This window comes from Bison bison, unplaced genomic scaffold, assembly GCF_000754665.1.
Source record: "Bison bison bison isolate TAMUID 2011002044 unplaced genomic scaffold, Bison_UMD1.0 scf7180017864228, whole genome shotgun sequence".
Classification (NCBI taxonomy): domain Eukaryota; kingdom Metazoa; phylum Chordata; class Mammalia; order Artiodactyla; family Bovidae; genus Bison; species Bison bison.
In genome coordinates this window covers 7,255,825-7,276,022 of record NW_011494800.1, presented here as the reverse complement: position 1 = coordinate 7,276,022, position 20,198 = coordinate 7,255,825, and the positions used below count along the sequence as shown (strand labels likewise).

Here is a 20,198-nt window from a genome sequence, read left to right as displayed (position 1 = left end):
ATCAAAAAAAAAAAAAAAAAAGAAGAATCAAACCTACAAAATTAGAAGTGAAAAAGCAGAGGTTACAACAGACAATGCAGAAATACAAAGGACTATAAGAGACTACCATGAGCAACTAAATGGCAATTACATGGAAACCTGAAAGCAGTGGACAGATTCTTAGAAAATTTCAATTTTCCAAGACTAAACCAGGAAGAAACAGAAATTATGAACAACCCAGTTATAAGCAATGAAATCGAAACTGTGATTAAAAAATCTCCCAAAAAACAAAAGCCCAGGGGCTTCACAGGAGAATTCTGCCAAACATTTAGAGAAGAGCTAATGATTATCCTTCCAAAACTCTTTCCAAAAATTTCAGAGAAAGGAACACTTCCAAACACATTCTACGAGTTCCCATCACCCTGATACCCAAACCAGACAATGATAACACACACAAAAAAGAAAATTACAGGCCAGTATCACTGATGACTGGCATCACTGACTCGATAGACATGAGTTTGAGCAAGCTCTGATGGACAGGGAAGCCTGGCGTGCTGCAGTCCGAGGGGTCACAAAGAGTTGGACACAACTGAGTGACTGAACTAAACTGACTGATCACTGATGAATATAGATGCAAAAATCCTCAACAAAATTCTAGCAAACAGAATTCAACACATTAAAAGCTTATACACCATGATCAAGTTGGGTTATTCCAGGGATTCAAGAGCTCTTTAATATATGCAAATCAATCAGTGTGATGCATCATATTAACAAACTGAAAGATAAAGACCATATGATAATCTCAATAAATGCAGAAAAAGCCTTTGACAAAATTCAGCAACCATTTATGATTTTAAAAAAAACTCTTCAAAAAATGGGCATAGTAGGAACCTACTTCAACATAGTAAAGGTCATATATGATAAGCCCATACCAAACATTATTTTCAATGGTGAAAAACTGAAAGCATTCCCTGCATTCCCTCTTAGATCAGGAATAAGAAAAGGGTTCCCACTCTCAGCACTATTATTCAACATAGTTTTGGAAGTCCTGCTGCTGCTGCCGCGTCAGTCATGTCCGACTCTGTGTGACCCCATAGACAGCAACCAGGCTCCCCCATCCTTGGGATTCTCCAGGCAAGAATACTGGAGTGGGTTGCCATTTCCTTCTCCAATGCATGAAAGAGAAAAGTGAAAGTGAAGTTGCTCAGTCATGTCTAACTCCTCGTGACCCCATGAACTGTAGCCCACCAGTCTCCCCCATCCATGGGATTTTCCAGGCAAGAGTACTGGAGTGGGTTGCCATTGCTTCTCCTTGGAAGTCCTAGGTACAGCAATCAGAGAAGAAAAAGGAATAAAGGAACTCAGATCAGAAAAAAAGTAAAATTCTCACCGTTTGCAGATGACATGATAATAAACATAGAAAATCCTAAAGATACTATCAGAAAATTACTAGAGCTAATCAGTGAATTTAGCAAAGTCTCAGGAAACTAGGCCATGCTGTGGGGGCCACCCAAGACGGAGGGGTCATGGTGGAGAGGTCTGACAGAATGCTGGAGAAGGGAATGGCAAACCACTTCAGTATTCTTGCCTTAAGAATTACATGAACAGTATGAAAAGGCAAAAAGATAGGACACTGAAAGATGAACTCCCCAGGTTGGTTGGTGCCCAATATGAAACTGGAGATTAGTGGAGATACAACTTAAGAAAGAATGAAGGGATGGAGCCAAGCAAAAAAACACCCAACCTAGACAGCATGTTAAAAAGCAGAGACATACTTTGCTGACAAAGGTCTGTCTAGTCAAAGCTATGGTTTTTCCAGTGGTCATGTATGGATGTGAGAGTTGGACTGTGAAGAAGGCTGAGCGCTGAAGAATTGATGCTTTTGAACTGTGGTGTTGGAGAAGGCTCTTGAGAGTCCCTTGGACTGCAAGGAGATCCAACCAGTCCATCCTAAAGGAGATCAGTCCTGGGTGTTCACGGGAAGGTCTGATGTTGAAGCTGAAACTCCAATACTTTGGCCACCTGATGCAAAGAGCTGACTCATTTGAAAAGAGTCTGATGCTGGGAAAGATAGAGGGCAGGAGGAGAAGGGGATGACAGAGGATGAGATGGTTAGATGGCATCATCGACTCAATGGACATGAGTTTGGGTGGGCTCTGGGAGTTGGTGTTGGACAGGGAGGCCTGACGTGCTACAGCTCATGGGGTCGCAAAGAGTCAGACACGACTGAGTGACTGAACTGAACTGAATAGGATACAAAATCAATACACAGAAAGCACTTGCATTCCTATATAATAACAATGAAAAATCAGAAAGAAAAATTAAGGACTCAATCCCATTCACTTTTGCAACAAAAAGAATAAAATATCTAGGAACAAACCTACCTAAGGAGACAAAAGAACTGTATGTATAAAATTATAAGACACTGATGAAAGAAATCAAAGATGACATAAACAGATGGAGAAACATTCCATGTTCCTGGTTAGGAGGAAGCAATATTGTGAAAGTGACTATTCTACCAAATGCAAACTACAGATTCAGTGTGATGCCTATCAAATTACCAATTGCATTTTTCACAGAAATAGAAAAAAATTTTCACAATTCATATGGAAACACAAAAGACCCCAAATAGCCAAAACAGTCTTGGGAAACAAGAATGGATCTGGAGGAATTAACCTTCCTGACTTCAGACTATACTACAAAGCCACAGTCATCAAGACAGTATGGTACTGGCACAACAACAGAAATATAGACCAATGAAACAAGATAGAGAGCCCGGAGATAAACCCGTGCACCTATGGGTACCTGATTTTTACAAAGGAAGCCAGAATATACAATGGGGCAAAGACAGCCTCTTCAATAAATGGTGCTGGGAAAACTGGACAGTTATATGCAAAAGAATGAAACTGGAACACCTTCTAATGCCACACACAAAGATAAACAAAATGGATTAAAGACCTAAATGGAAGACCAGAAACTATAAAACTCTCAGAGGAAAACACAGGCAGAACACTCGATGGCATAAATCAAAGCAAGATCCTCTGTGACCCACCTCCTAGAGTAATGGAAATAAAAACAAAAGTAAACAAGTGAGGCCTAATTACACTTAAAAGCTTCTGCACAGCAAAGGAAACTATAAACACGGTAAAAAGACAACCCTCAGAATGGGAGAAAATGATAGCAAATGAAACAACTGACAAAGGATTAATCCCCAAACTATACAAGCAGCTCATATAACTCAATACCAAAAAACAAACAACCCAATCAAAAAGTGGGAAAAAGACCTAAACAGACTTTTCTCTAAAGAGGACATACAGATGCCTAACATGAAAAGATGCTCAACATCTAGATCTAGCGAAATGCAAATCAAAACTACAGTGAGATACCAACCAACTCACACCAGTCAGAATGGCCATCATAAAAAAGTTTACAAATAATAAATGCCGGAAAGGGTATGGAGAAAAGGGAACCTTCTGTTGGTGGGAATATAAAATGATACAGTCACTATGGAAGATGGTATGGAAATGAATCGCCAGTCCAGTTTCGATGCAGGAAACAGGAAGCTTGGGGCTGGTGCACTGGGATGACCCAGAAGGATGGTATGGGGAGGGAGGTGGGAGGGGGGTTCAGGATGAGGAACACGTGTACACCCGTGGCGGATGCATGTTGATGTATGGCAAAACCAATACAATATTGTAAAGTAAAATAATAATAATAATAATATTAAAAAACAAATAAATAAAAAAAATTTTAAAAATCACCATATGACCCAGCAATCCCACTGCTAGTTATATATCCTGAGGAAACCAAAACTGAAAAAGACACATGTACCCCAATATTCACTGCAGCAGTATTTACAATAGCCAGAACATGGAAGCAACCTAGATGTCCTTCGACAGATAAACGGATGAATCTGTGGTGCATATACACAATGAAATATTACTCAGCCATAACAAGGAACACCTCTGAGTCAGTTCTAATGAGGCAGATGAACCGAGAGCCTATTATACAGAGTGAAGTCAGTCAGAAAGAGAAAGATAAATATTGTATACTAACAGAGATATATGGAATCTAGAAAGATGGTACCTATGAATTTATTTGCAGGACAGCAATGGAGAAATAGACATAGAGAACAGACTAATGGACATGGGGTCGGGGGGGAGAAGGAGAGGGTACGTATGGAGAGCGTAACATGGAAACTTACATTACCATATATAAAATAGATAGCCAATGGGAATTTGCTGTATGGCTCAGGGAACTCAAACAGGGGCTCTGTAACAACCTAGAGGGGTCGGATGGGGGAGAGGTTCAGGAGGGAGGCAACATGTGTATGCCTATGGCTGATTCGTGTTGGTATTTGTTGGAAAACAACAAAATTTCTATAAGGCAATTATCCTTCAATTAAAAATAAATAAATAAAATTTTAAAAATTTATCTGAAGAAAATAATCATGGATGCTAAATAAAAGTTAGCTACAAAATATACATTTAAAGCAGAGTTGGTTTTAATTGTGAAAATTTAGAAATTGGCTGTCTAGCAACATCTGTTTAGTTAAGTAAATTGAACCATAGCTGTACAAGGAATATATCATGCAGCCATCCAAGTATTTACGTATATTTAAGGATGTTGTTCCTAATACCAGGGAATGAAAATGAAAATGGCAAGGCAGAAAGGAGTACAATGCTGCTTTTCCATTACACACACAGGCACACACTGCAAAAAAAAGTTTCAAAGATAAACAGTATTTTCATCAGTAATGTCTCAGTTGGAGGGTTACAGGGTTTTTTTCTGCAATCCAGGTTTATTTCTTATGCAATTAGTAGTTTACTCCTTTGCATCTACAACTTCTAAATCTTTGCAAGGCAGACTATTTGGGATATTAAATAAAGAGAGGCTAAAATGTGTAAAACATAGATTTTAAAACATTCATTTAATTTTTACAGAGAAGTTTCTTGAGAAGATTCAAAGTAGTTATTTATTATCTGCTGTTCATTTTTTTTTAAGTGAAATCTTTCATAAATAGAGTGCAATGCTCTGCTTCAGAATGTGGCTCTATCACTTAGCCAGGTCATTTGCTACATGACCCTGGATATGACACATATCTGTGCTTCAGTTTCTCCATTTATACAACAGGTATAATATAACCATACCTGTGTTATAGGGTTGATGTGATAATAAATTAGTCAACACAAGTAAAGTGCTTGAGAAGTACCCAGCACATATACATGGTCAGTAAATACCAGCTACTATTACCTGCTATTGTTGCTTTATGCCAGGAAAAAAAAATAGTAAGGAAAATCTTGTTATGCATGACACACAGGAATCCACCATTATTCTTATATAACATCAACACAGAAAAAAGTCCAGATCCAAAATAGACCAGGTGAGATTTTAAAGCAAAGGTACGTCTGTGAACTAGGTCATGAAAACAACTGGGAACAAGAAATATTAAAATAATAATCATACTTTTAATAAGGGAGAGCAACATTTTTTTATGTTGGCTAAAAAACATGAAAACTTTGTCTTGAACCGGTTTATTCTAATATGGCTATCCTCTAGGAAATTAAAAATCAGAAAAGCTCATATTTTATTTACTAGATATGACCGCTGCTGCTGCTAAGTCACTTCAGTCGTCCAACTCTGTGCGACCCCAGAGACAGCAGCCCACCAGGCTCCTCCGTCCCTGGGATTCTCCAGGCAAGAACACTGGAGTGGGTTGCCATTTAATCAGTGTTTTTCAAACTTCAAGTTATGACCCATGGGTAGTAAAAATCAATTTAGTAATTCAGCATTTTTTGGTCCAAGAACCTAGAACAGTTATCAAAAATAAGAGAAATCAGAGTGCATCACACACAGTTATGGCAAGAATTGCTTCATAACATTTTTCCAGCAGTTAAAATATAATTTGTGTCTCTCTTGGGGCATGATGGAAAACAGACCTCTTATTCTGTGTCACAGTATTAAGAAATTGAAGAAAGAGTGTTCTGTACCAATATTTAAGATTTTATATGTTCATCTGCGTAACAGATTACACTTATTTTGCCCTTATAAATTTTATAATTCATATTACAATGGAGGGCAATATAAAATTAGGTTATTAGACATTTAAAGGTATAACAGAAATACAAAATGGTAAAGTGCTGTGAAGTCTGGACAATGATTTTAAATTCCATTAGAAGGAAAAAAATTACCTATTTGTGGCATTTGAAAACACAGGACAGAGGATACAGAATTTTCTTTATTTGATGTCCCAGAATCAGAAAAGGCAACTTGATGTGATAAATGGGTCACTGGCTTCAGAAACCCGGCAGACAGGGGCAGAAATGCCAGGTCCACAACTTATTAGCTTTATAACATTCACCAGCTAACCTCTCAGACTTGGTTTTCTGAAACTTAAGACTTTAAAGATTAATGAAAGGATGTATATCAAGCCTCCAACACTGTGCTCATGTATGGTGAAAAATGTAAAAGTCTTCTCTCATAACTCTAAAACTCACAAAAAGTGAAATTTCTTAGACCAGTGTAAGAAATGGTCCAGGATAACCTCACAGCTTATCTTGTTCACCCCTCAGATTGACCTTCAACCAATCGTACCTTGAAGACAAACCAGACAGAGCTTTCTTGAGGATCTCGGGGGTTCTATCTAGGGATGGTGGAATTTCTGGAATATCAGAATCTGTTCTGGAATCCAAGTCTCCATATCTGTCATCAATATCTGTTTCCTAAAATTAAAGAAAAAAGAAAATCACTTTGCAAAATAAAAGGGAAAAAAGTGCATGCTTGCCAATACATCTATTTATTGCTCAGAGTACCAACTCTCATTTCCATAACTTAAAAAAAAAAAAACTATTAACTTATTTTGAATATGCAAGCACTGTTGGACATCCTAGTTAGTAAAGTTCCTGCTAAAGTCTATCAACATAAAGGATTAATTTCAACAAAAAACACAAAAAGAAATGTCTGTATTATCTAAATCAGAAATGTACCACAGAATCAAGTATTCATTGTTTCTCTGCTTAACAGAAAATAGAGTGTTTGTATTAATGTAGATTCTGATCAATGGTACATGAGTGAGTGAGTGAAGTCCTTCAGTCGTGTCCAACTCTCTGCAAGCCCGTGGACTGTAGCCTACCAGGCTCTTCTGTCCATGTACAATGGTACATAGTCTCTTTTTTATTTGATTACAATCAAAGCATCTCCAACAGGAGTAATATCTCACACTGGCATGGCATTTTACATAGATACATAGATAGTGAAGCTGAATCTGACCTCTGTACCCCAACACTGAATTAAATCTCTGAGACTTCTGGGTGAAGTTAAAAAAGAATAGCTTTATTGCTTTGCCGGGCAAAGGCAGCCACAGCAGGCTAATGCCCTCAAAATTGTGTGTCCCAACTTGGAGAGAGTAGTGAGAAGTTTTATAGTTATGGGGTGTGATCAACTTGTGGACACTCTTGCGACTGGCTGGTGGTAAGCAGGGTCAGCCTCATCAGCCTTCAGGTTCCAATCGGTCTGGGGTCTGTGTGCTTGCGGGCACCGACCCTCATTAATCATTAACTTCTCCCACCTGGTGGGGGTTTCAGTATCTGCACAACAGCTCGAAGATACTGCCATGGGTATCCCTTACTGGGAATCAGGACCTTGCCCAAAGGCCACACTATTGTTTCTTTTGACTGTTTCTCCCTTGTCTTGCATCCCCTCCCTTTCCTAATTAACAACTGCTTGAATCTGGCTGTTGGAACTCAGTGAAGATCAGGGAGGCTGAATGAAGGCTATTTCCTGTAATCAGATGAATGGGGCACGCACAAAGGCTCTGTGCCCAGGAGTCCTAGAGGGCCCTGCTAGGTATCAATAGATAGACAGATATAAATATGTAGATATACAGATACACACACACACACACACACACATATATAAATAAAGATATATTCATATAAAAAGAGATCAAATCAGTCAATCTTGGGATTCCTTTAGAGGAAATCAACCCTGAATATTCATTGGAAGGACTGATGCTAAAGCTGAAGCTTCAATACTGAAAAGACCCTGATGCTGGGAAAGATTGAAGGTGGGAGGAGAAGGGGATGACAGAGGATGAGATGGTTGGATGGCATCACCAACTCAATGAACATGAGTTGGCACAAACTCCAGGAGATGATGAAGGACAGGGAAGCCTGGCATGCTGCAGTCCATGTGGTTGCAAAGAGTGGGATGCAACTTAGCAACTGAATGACAATATACATATAATTATTCTAAACACTCAAGCTTCCATCATTTTATTAGATCCTCAAGAGAGAATCCTGGCCACGATGGTGGAGTACAAAATCCTGGAGCCCACCTCCTCTCATGGGCATACCAAGTTTACAACTATTATCAGAACAGCTACTGATAAGAAAGCGTGATAGAATCTACCAGAAAAGATCTTCTACAACTAAAGATACAAGGAAAAAAATCCACAAGGAGATGGAAAGGAGGGGCAGTGGGGTGGTACAGTCAAGATCCATATTATAGAAAAAGCAGTCTTAAGAGGAAAGGTTATAGTGAAGCAAGCCTACCTCAGTCTCCTAAAACAAGGAAATAAAAGCAAAAATAAACAAATGAAATCTAAGGAGACTTAAAAGCTTTTGCACAGCAATGAAAACCATCAACAAAACAAAAAGACAACGTACTGAATGAGAGAAAATATTTGCAAATGTTATGACTAATAAGGAATTAATATCCAAAACATATAAACAGCTCATACAACTCGATATCAAAAAAAACCCAACAACTCAATCCAAAAATGGGTAGAAGACCTATATACACATTTTTCCAAAGAAGACATAAAAATGGCCAATAGGCACATGAAAAGGTGCTGAAGATTACTAATTATCGTAGAAATGAAAATCAAAACCACAATAATATATCATGTCACATCTGTCAGAATGACTATCACCAAAAAGACCACAAATAGCAAATGTTGGCAATGATATGGAGAAAAGGGAACACTGTACACTGTTGGTGGGAATGCAAATTTGTATAAGCACTGTGAACCAGTATGGAGGTTCCTGAAAGAACTAAAAATAGAACTCCATCAACAGATGAATGGACAAAGAAGATGTGGTATCGGGGCTTTCCTGTTGGCTCAGTGGTGAAAAGTCCACCTGCCCATGCAGAAGACACGGGTTTGATCCCTGATATGGGAGGATCCCACATGCCGTGGACCAGCTAAGCCTGTGCACCACAGCCATTGAACCTGGGCTCTAGAACCCAGGAACTGCAACTACTGAAGTTTGTGTGCCTAGAGCCCATGCTCTGCAACAAGAAAAGTCACCATAGTGAGGAGTCTGTACACCACAACTAGAGAAAAGCCCATGCAGCAACAAAGACCCGCACAGCCTAAAATAAATAAATAAAATTATAAAAAAGATGTGGTGCATACACACACACACACACTGGAATGCTACTCAGACATAAAGAAGAATAAATTTTGCCAACAACATGGATGACCTGGAGGGTATTATGCCTAGTGAAATCAGTTCAGTTCAGTTCAGTTCAGTCACTCAGTCACGTCCAACTCTTTGCGACCCCATGAACCACAGCACACCAGGCCTCCCTGTCCATCACCAACTCCCGGAGTTTACCCAAACCCATGTCCAATGAGTCAGTGATGCCATTCAACCATCTCATCCTCTGTCGTCCCCTTCTCCTCTTGCCCCCAACCCCTCCCAGCATCAGAGTCTTTTCCAATGAGTCAACTCTTCGTATGAGGTGGCCAAAGTATTGGAGTTTCAGCTTCAACATCAGTCCTTCCAATGAACACCCAGGACTGATCTCCTTTAGGATGGACTGGTTGGATCTCCTTGCAGTCCAAGGGACTCTCAACACCACAGTTCAAAAGCATCAATTCTTTGGCGCTCAGCTTTCTTTATAGTCCAACTCTCACATCCATACATGACCACTGGTAGCAATCTTCATTAAAGAGTGCTACACACATAAATGCTTTGGGAGAGTGGTTTACAAAGGGAGAAACAGGGGGGAAAGCGGCTGAAATGGGTGAGAAGGAAGAGGATATTCACAGCGGGTTAATACAAGCAGGAGGAACACTGAGCAGAATGTTGGGCCAGAAGTTGATCCTAAGAATGAAAGTATATAGGGAGATTCTAAATGTTTAGGAAATCTCCAACCAAACTCAGCCCTCATTAGCACCAAAGCTGTGGCAAATTTCATCACCCTTTCCAACTGTTTCTTTACCCATAAAAACTGGAAACATTAAAAAAAAAAACCCCAAAACTGGAAATATTTAATGCCAAGGACTCGGGTCAGTCAGTGAAATAGTAAGCTATTATTATTATTCATACTATCAAATCGAATTCCTCATTAAGTGGCTTACCAAATAAAATGGGTACCAAATAAAATGCCTTGGGTAGCATTATCAATAATCATAAAGGAATAATAAGCTTTTGATTACTAACTATAAATCTTTTATCAAATAATTACAAAATTAAATGTGACATTATACCAAAAATGACAAAGCAAATGCCGTGTTCCCACTGTAACCCTGAGAGTCAGTTGGCCTCAGAGCAGATTAAACAAATAGCTGTTGACTAGTAAACCACCAGGCAGGATATCTTCTGCAAACTTCAGGAACCTGCTGTTAGCCTGATGTGCCAACAGGTTTTCAATATCTGACACAATGTGGAACAATGTGGATCAAGATATTTGGAAAAAAAAATCCCAGAAAGTCCCAACAAGGAAAACTTGAATTTGTGGCATACTCACAACTGTGTTTGGGCTTCCCTGGTATCTCAGTTGGTAAAGAATTTGCCTGCAATGTAGGAGACCCAGGTTTGATCCCTGAGAGGGGAAGATCCCCTGGAGAAGGGAATGGCAACTCACTCCAGTGTTCTTGCCTGGGAAGTCAAGGCAAGACTTATTTCTTTGCTCTGCTACTCTTTTTTTCTCTGTCAATAACCCAGAGTGTTGGAAGCGTGGTGTGAGTGGTCATGGAGATGGTGACTAATGGCTCCATAAGGCATATCACCAGGTTGCAGAAAGAGTACCACACTAGGAATTGGGAGTTTCAAGTACACTCGTCACTCAGTACCTGGTGGGGATGGGGGCTGGAGGGTGGGGATTAGTTTCAGGACCTTCTAAGATACAAAAATCAGAGAAGGTACAGTATTTGTATACAATCTATATACATCCTTTCATACACTTTACATCATCTCTAGATTATAAAACCTAATACAATGTAAACAGTTTTAAGTACAATGTAAACAATTGTGTGTGTGCTTAGTTACTCAGTTGTATCCGACTCTTTGCGACCCATTGGACTGTAGCCTGCCAGGCTCCTCTGTCCATGGGATTTTCCAGGCAAGAACACTGGAGTAGGTCGCCATTTCCTTCTCCAGGGGATCTTCCCAACCTAGGGATCGAACCCATATCTCCTGTATTGGCAGGCGGATTCTTTATCCACTGAGCCATCAGGAAGCATCTTGCCAACAGTTGTGGTTTGGCTGCTCAGTCGTGTCCGACTCTTTGTGACCCCGTGGACTGTAGCCCGCCAGGCTCCTCTGTCCAGGGGACTTCCCCGGCAAGAACACCGGAGTGGGTTGCCATTTCCTTCTCCAGGGGATCTTCCCCTCTCAGGGATTGAACCTGGGTCTCCTACATTGCAGGCAAATTCTTTACCAACTGAGACAGCAGGGAAGCCCAAACACAGTTGTGAGTATGCCGCAAATTCAAGTTTTCCTTGTTGGGACTTTCTGGGATTTTTTTTTTTTTTTCTTTTTCAATTATCTTGATCCACAGTTGGTTGAATCCACGGCCTCACAACCCACAGATACGAGGGCTGACTGTCCTAATTTCACCCCTACTCTTAACTAGCAAGGACAAAAGGCAAAACACTTGATCCTAAAGAAACTCAGCCTCTGGTTTCCTTAAAAAATAAAAGTATTGCACTTTCCAACAAACTGCCTCAGAGTCCACTTGGTAATAAAAGTGATGTGCCCCAAACCTCTGCAGTAGTTCATAAGCTTTGTGAGAAGAGGAAATATTACTGGCTTCACTTTTGACTCCCTAGAGGTTGGCAGAGGACCCTGCACAGCGGCTGGCACTTACTATGTAAATATGTGTTGAATGAACTGAGTCTGTAAACTTATGCTAACATTTAAGATTAAAATAGTTCTCAACCATTCTTGCTAGGTGAATAATTTTGGCCATTTCACCCTCCTTGGGACCACCTTTTAGCATTCGTGAAATGAGGGCGTCTGACTATGAAGGGCTATGGGCTATTCTTTTGCAAATATAAAAAGAAAATGAAAGTATTTCTGGTAAATGATGAATGGAAGTTGAAATAAAGTTTCTTTATTACCCTGAAAATCTCCTTCCTACAGTGAAACGAACTTCAAAAGTACTTACAAATGTCGATTTATTTATACTTCACATTACCTTATAGGTAAGTAAATAATCACATCCTTCTTGTAAGTGAAAAAATTTAGGCTCACAAAGATTGAGTAGAGTGCTCCAAGTTTACTCAGCTCAAAGCAATGTAGCCAGGAGGCAGAAAGAAAATTTAAATGACAATTTTTCCACAAACTGATCTGCAGATCCAGTGTAATCCCAGTCATCTCAATTGGCTTTTATTTTGTGTGGAAATAAACAGACTCTAAAATTTATATGAAAATGCAAAAGGACCTTAAGAAGAGCCAGAACCACCTGCAGATAAAAACAAAACTGAAAGACTTATACTGTTTTCAAAAGTTATTATAAACTTTTGAAACTGTAACTGTGATATTGGCACAAAAACTGATCAATGGAATAGAAGAAAGGGTCTAGAAATTAATCCACACTTATATGGCCAATTGACTTCAACAAAGTTGAAAGGTAATTCAATGTACAATGCTGGAATAATTAGATAATTATATAAAAGGAAGGAAGGAAGGTAAAACTTTGATCCATACTTCACACTACTTACAAAAATTAATTCAAAATAGATCAGACATTTACATAAAGCTATACAATTCAACAAACTCTTTGGGACCTGAGGTTAGGCAAAGACTTAAATATGACAACAAAAAAGTAGGATTCATAAAAGAAAAACTGATAAATAAAACCACTTCAAAATTAAAATGTTCTGCTTTTCAAAAGACACTGTTAAGAGAAAGAGAAAACAGCTATAGACTGGGAAAAGATATGTGCAGGAGAGTATGTGTGCTCAGTCATGTCCAACTCTTTGCAACCCCATGGACTGTAGCCCAAGAGGCTCCTCTGTCCGTGGAATTTTCCAGGCAAGAATACTGGAATGGGTTTCCATTTCCTACTCCAGAGGATCTTCCTAACCCAGGGATCGAACCCGTGTCTCCTGTGTCTCCTGCATTGCATTGGCAGGCAGATTCTTTACCACTAGCACCACCTGGGAAGACCTGATATTTGCAAATCACATGTCAAATAAGGGTCTTGCATTCAGAATATATCAAGAATTCCCAACATTCAATGAGAAAACAATTGATGTAGTCAAAATACACGGGCAAAGCTTTATTTGCCCAGACATGTCACTGAAGGCAATAATACACTGATGGTGAATTGGCACATGAAGAAACGCTCAACATCTTAGTTATCAGGGAGTTAAATGAAAGTCCCTCAGTTATGTCTGACTCTTTGTGACCTATGGACTATATAGTCCATGGAATTCTCCAGGCCAGAATCTGGAGGGGGTAGCCTTTCCCTTCTCCAGGAGATCTTCCCAACCCAGGGATCGAAACCAGGTCTCCCGTATCACAGGCAGATTCTTACCAGCTGAGCCACAAGGGAAGCCCAAGAATACTGGTGTGAGTAGCCTATCCGCTCTCCAGTGGATCTTCCCAACGCAGGAATTGAACCAGGGTCTCCTGCATTGCAGGTGGATTCTTTACCAACTGAGCTATCAGGGAAGTTATTAGGGAAAGGCAAATCAAAACCGCAATATGAGACTATGACACCCCTTCTAACGTAGCTAAAAAATAAAAACTGAACATACCAAGTCTCAGAGAAGATGTATTGAAACTGGGCCTCCCATATACTGCTGGTGGGAATGTGTACAATTCTGGAAAAGAGTTTGGCAGTTTCTTAAAAAGTTAAATACATGTCCATCCTATGACCCAGTCATTTCAATCCCAGGTATCTGCCCAAAGAAATGAAAGCATACGTTCACACAAAGACTGTACACAGTGTTCATGGCAGCTTTCTTTGTAATAGCTCCAACTGGAAACAACTCAAATGTTGCAAAGGACAAACTGGGCTACATCCATACAATGGAAAACTACTCAGCAACAGAAACGAACTACTGATGTATGCGACAATATGGGTGGATGTCAAAAAAAATTATGCTGAGTAAAAAGAAGCCAGACAAAATGTACGTAAGATATGTGTACGTACACATATATGTGGGTATATGCATATATGTATGTATTGAATTCTATTTACATAAAATTCTGGAAAATACACGTTCATCTATAGTGGCAGAAAGCAGATCAGTAATTACTGTGCTCAGTTGTGTCTGACTCTTTGTGACCCTATGGACTGCAGCCTGCCAGGCTCCTGTGTCCATGGGACTGCCCCAGCAAGATTACTGGAATGGGTTGCCATTTCCTCCTCCAGGGGATCTTCTGACCCAGGGATCGAACCCATGTCTCCTACCTCTCCTGGACTGGGAGGTGGATCCTTACCACTGAGCCACCAGGGAAGCCCAATCAGTGATTATCAAAAGGTAAAAGGGGAATGAATACAAAAGGGCAGGAGCAAACTTTTAGTGGTGACGTGTTTGTTCACTATCTTTATTGCAGTGATAAATTCATGGGCGTATGCATATGTCAGACTGCACAGTGTAATAAGTACAGTCACTTTAGTGTATGTCACATAGGTCACGGGGACTCCTGAAGAGTACACAGGAGCCCATGGTCAGGGAAAGAGAAGTGAACTGTTTCTCGACGCTGGGGACTGAAAAGGCAGGAAGAAAACCATTCAAGATGATGGCTCCAAAGAAGTCTCTAAACTAATGAAAGTAAGCAGCAGTTTAGAATGCAACAAAGGATAATGCATTAAATCAATCACAATTCCCACTCCTCTTACATCTAGTCCCCTAAAAAGTGAGTCAGATGACCTGTGTCAGCTTCTCCACTCCACTACAGGTCCCTTGAGGTTCACACTGATTCCTGTACCTGCTGCTGCTGCTACGTCATTTCAGTTGTGTCCAACTCTTTGCAACTGTATGGACTGTCCGTGGATTCTCCAGGCAAGAATACTGGAGTAAGTTGCCATTTCCTTCTACAGAGGATTCCTGTACCTAGCATTAAAACTGCAAACAAGCATATGGAAAGCCTCAAGTGACATAGAGTTCTGTGCCTAAAAGGATGGAAGCCTTTTAAAAATCTTGAATTTTATGGGGGTTTTAATGAAGGGTTTTAATAAAGTTTTTGGGCTTCCCTGGTGGTTCAGTAGTAAAGAATCACCTGCCTGTGCAGGAGATGCGGGTTCAGTCCCTGGGCTGGGAAGATCCCCCAGAGAAGAGAATGGCTACCCACTCCAGTATTCTTGCCTGGGAAATCCCATGCACAGAGGAGCCTGGTGGGCTACAGTTCATAGAGTTGCAAAGACTTGGAACCGACTTAGTGACTAAACAACAAACAGCTCTTACTTGAAAGAACAGTAGTTTGTATTCCTGATTTCAGCATTTTCTCTCAGTCTCTTCACTGTTTCCAGTGCTAAGTCTCTCCAGTAATGTCCAGCTCTTTACAACCCCATGGACTGTAGCCTGCCATGCTCCTCTCTCCATAGGATTTTTCAGGCAAGAATACTGGAGTGGGTTTCCATTTCCTTCTCCAGGGAATCTTCCCTCCCCGGGGATCGAATGGGGGTCTCCTGCACTGCAGGCAGATTCTTTACCAACTGAACCACCACAGAAGCCCTTTCTTATTCTCAGCTATTAAATGGGAAATATTCCTAACCCATACAGTTAGGGAGCAAATAAAGTTACGATGCAAAATTACTGTTTTCTCTAAATCACTCTAAAAGCATCAGCGATCATGACTACTGCTGCTTTGCTGTTGTTCAACAACACAGAATCGTGTCCGACTCTTTGTGACCCCACACGTTGCAGCACACCAGGTTCTCCTGTCCTTCACTATCTCCTGGAATTTGCTCAAATTCATGTCCACTGAGCTGGTGACGCTATCTAACCATCTCATCCTCTGCTGCTATCTTTCCCAGCATCAGGGTCTTTTCCAATGAGTCAGCTCTTCACATCAAGTGGCCAAAGTATTGCTACTACCACTACTGAGTTAGGAACTATGATAATGCAGTACAAAACCAATGTGTGTCATTTTAATTCAACTGAATCTTCACTGAGTTTGATGATTCCACAGGAGGCCTCTTTATCATCTGACATTACACTCTCTAAAATAACATTCCAACAGTGTCCCAGTCAGAGCTGAGTTCTAGTTCCAGCTCTGCACCTGTTTGAGGTCACTTTGGGTAATAATAACAAACACAGTCTATGGCAAGTTTATTATTTAAAAACACACACACATGCACATATACACACATATGTATGAACTAAATTTTTTCTAAGATCTCTTGAAGCTCCGCAGTTCTCAGACCGTACTTTATTGGGAAAATTTAAAGCATCAAACACTGATTTCCCCCTTCTGTTTTTCAAAATGTTTCTGTATCTAACCTCAATTCCTTCTTTCCTTTCCCCGAATACCCCAATTATCTGTATTCTCCACACTACGTCTGCTTTCTTTCTCCTAGGGACGGCCCACCCTCGTCAGCATCTTCACTCCCACTTGACTTCTTTATATAAATACTTGTCTTTCCTTGTTTGAAAAAAGAAATTTTTACTCAATCCTCCAGTCCTTTCTAGCTACTATTCTGTGCTCCTTTCACTGGCACTTTCTACAATTACTACCAATTTTTACCTCTCCCATTCCTCGGCCTAATCCTCAGCTTCTATGAAGGTCTTTGGCTAAATCCCATGTTCTCCACCTCTTCCTCATTTCTAAATACGAATGACAATATCTTCTAAGCAATCCCTCCTCCTTTAGCTCTCAGGATCTCTCTATCTTGGCGTCTTCCTTACATCTCCACCCCTACTGTAAACATGCCCCATCCTAATCAAAAGTCTCTGTTGTTCAGTCACTAAGTCCTGTCCAACTCTTTGCAACCTCCATGGACGCCAGGCTTCCCTGTCCTTCACTATCTCCTGGAGCTTGCTCAAACCCATGTCCATTGAGTCGGTGATACCACCCAACCATCTTATTCTCTGTTGTCCCCATCTCCTCCAACAGCATCAGGGTCTTTTCCAATGAATCAGCTCATGACATCAGGTGGCTAAATTATTGGAGCTTTGTCATCAGTCCTCTAGATTTGACCATTCAGTTCCATTCCCACCACCACCCGGAGCCACTCCCCTACTTTAGAGAATGCCATACCTGCCCCACTCAACTCACCCATCTCCCACATCACCTGCAAAAAGCCTGCAAAACTGCCCAATCATTTTTGCTTTTTTCTTAAGTCTCTTAAGTTGTGGACCAAAATGTGTCTCCAGCGGGCTCTTTTATTAGTCTTAACCTTGTCTAGGGTCCCATCACCATCGTCTAAAATATGCTTCCTGTCTCTCAACCCCTACTCCTCCACTCTTCCTAGACTTCGGACGTGACCTCATTATTTCATACATACAGCATTTGCAATACACGCCTATTTGGTTTCTCTGTGGCAGTTCTCTCCCCCTTCCAACACTTTCTCCAGACTGCTGCTAGAATGACAGGCTACTGCCTCTGCAAAAACTTCTCAGTGGCTTCCAGGAGTCCACAGAAGAAAGCTTACCTCCCTCGCAAGACCCTTAAACTCCTAACCCCTCCTTGCAAACTATAGTTTATACTCCAGGACTATCAAACTAAGCTCAGTTCACTGTGCCTAGAATGCTGATTCAAGAAACAGTTCCACACACCCTTTGCCTAGAATGCCTTTCCCTAACACCTGTCTACCTAGCAAGTCTCCAGGCATCTTTTAATTCCAAACTCAACCCTCATCTCTTTCAAGCCTTTCCTGTTGTCTCCATATAGTGTCCAGCTATGCTCTCTCTGCTAAGAGCGAAGTAAAGAAGCCTTGTTCTGACATCTATTAAGTCTAATTATGTGTGTCTCCTGGGGAAGTTCCTTGAGGGAGTGGTCTTGTTATCTCTTAAGTATTATTCCAGCATTTAGCAACAGGGAACATTTTCACTTGCTAATGCCCTGGAGCACAGAGCTTTCTTTCCGAATAAGTCTCCAGGTCCTGAAGGAAGAGAAGGTCATGTTAATAGCACCACTGTAAAAAGACTACAAAGTGGCATGGGAGTGTACAATAGTAGCAGAATACAACACACTTCGTGTACTTCTTTCATTAATTTCATTAAGTGTTTTCACCTTTACTGTAACTTGACTAGAGAAGGCACTTAGAAGAGTTTATTTTTTGTTGTTGTTGGTTTTATCATGTTAAATGTTCTTTTATTTTCCCATTTCTCAAAGAAATGCCTTTAATTTCACAAGATCTAATGTCATACCTCCGTTATTCTCTGGTAAAGAGCTGAGACCAGAAATATCCTTTTGTGTGTGCACACATAAACACATACACACAATTCAAGTCTTTGGTAAAATCAGAGTTGAAAATATGTCCGTTTAATTACACAATGTCCCATACATAAAACCCTCGAGGATGTATTTCTCTTTGAATTCAGAGCAAGGGAGGCGAGGTGATCTTTGCTTATTAACTTTAATTTTTTCAGTTTCCTCATTTTTAAGTATTATAATTGGAGGATATTAGAAGAGTTTAAATGAACCAAATATTAACCAGCCTCTGATGTGCAGGCTGATTTTATAATGGCCCTTAACCTGGAAATTCAGGTGCATTCAAATATACACCCTGATAAGAAAGGAGGAAGAGAGGACAGAGTTCAATGACTCAGAGCTTGCCAAGTCAAAAGTTCCTTGAGATAAGCTCTAAAAGAATGCAATATTTTGGACGTGGTTTGAAAAATGCTCATCCTTGATGATTTAGAAATCTTAACAGAACTGGTTACACATGGCACCATCTAGTCTTAGAAAAGAGAATCCAGCTAAGTATGTATTAATGACCTAGAGCCAGACATCCTGGAATGTGAAGTCAAGTGGGCCTTAGAAAGCATCACTATGAACAAAGCTAGTGGAGGTGATGGAATTCCAGTTGAGCTATTCCAAATCCTGAAAGATGATGCTGTGAAAGTGCTGCACTCAATATGCCAGAAAATTTGGAAAACTCAGCAGTGGCCACAGGACTGGAAAAGGTCAGTTTTCATTCCAATCCCAAAGAAAGGCAATGCCAAAGAATGCTCAAACTACTGCACAATTGCACTCATCTCACACGCTAGTAAAGTAATGCTCAAAATTCTCCAAGCCAGGCTTCAGCAATACATGAACCATGAACTTCCTGATGTGCAAGCTGGTTTTAGAAAAGGCAGAGGAACCAGAGATCAAATTGCTAACATCCACTGGATCATGGAAAAAGCAAGAGAGTTCCAGAAAAACATCTATTTCTGCTTTATTGACTATGCCAAAGCCTTTGACTGTGTGGATCACAACTGTGGAAAATTCTGAAAGAGATGGGAATACCAGATCCCCTGATCTTCCTCTTGAGAAATTCGTATGCAGGTCAGGAAGCAACAGTTAGAACTGGACATGGAACAACAGACTGGTTCCAAATAGGAAAAGGAGTATGTCAAGGCTGTATATTGTCACCCTGAGAAATGCTGGACTGGAAGAAACACAAGCTGGAGTCAAGATTGCCGGGAGAAATATCAATAACCTCAGATATGCAGATGACACCACCCTTATGGCAGAAAGTGAAGAGGAACAAAAAAGCCTCTTGATGAAAGTGAAAGTGCAGAGTGAAAAAGTTGGCTTAAAGCTCAACATTAAGAAAACGAAGATCATGGCATCTGGTCCCATCGCTTCATGGGAAATAGATGGGGAAACAGAAAAACAGTGTCAGACTTTATTTTTCTGGGCTCCAAAATCACTGCAGATGGTGACTGCAGCCATGAAATTAAAAGACGCTTACTCCTTGGAAGGAAAGTTATGACCAACCTAGACAGCATATTCAAAAGCAGAGACATTACTTTGCCAACAAAGGTCCGTCTAGTCAAGGCTATGGTTTTTCCAGTGGTCATGTATGGATGTGAAAGTTGC

At 40.4% G+C, this 20,198-nt stretch overlaps 1 protein-coding gene across 1 annotated transcript in view; it reads right to left on the bottom strand.

The window, feature by feature from the left end:
• CDS1 (CDP-diacylglycerol synthase (phosphatidate cytidylyltransferase) 1) overlaps positions 1-20,198 on the bottom strand; it is a 76,981-nt gene that overhangs the window by 54,205 nt on the left and 2,578 nt on the right. Inside the window, 1 exon segment of the mRNA XM_010845963.1 lies at positions 6,574-6,701. Coding sequence (XP_010844265.1) covers positions 6,574-6,701 — 128 coding nt within the window.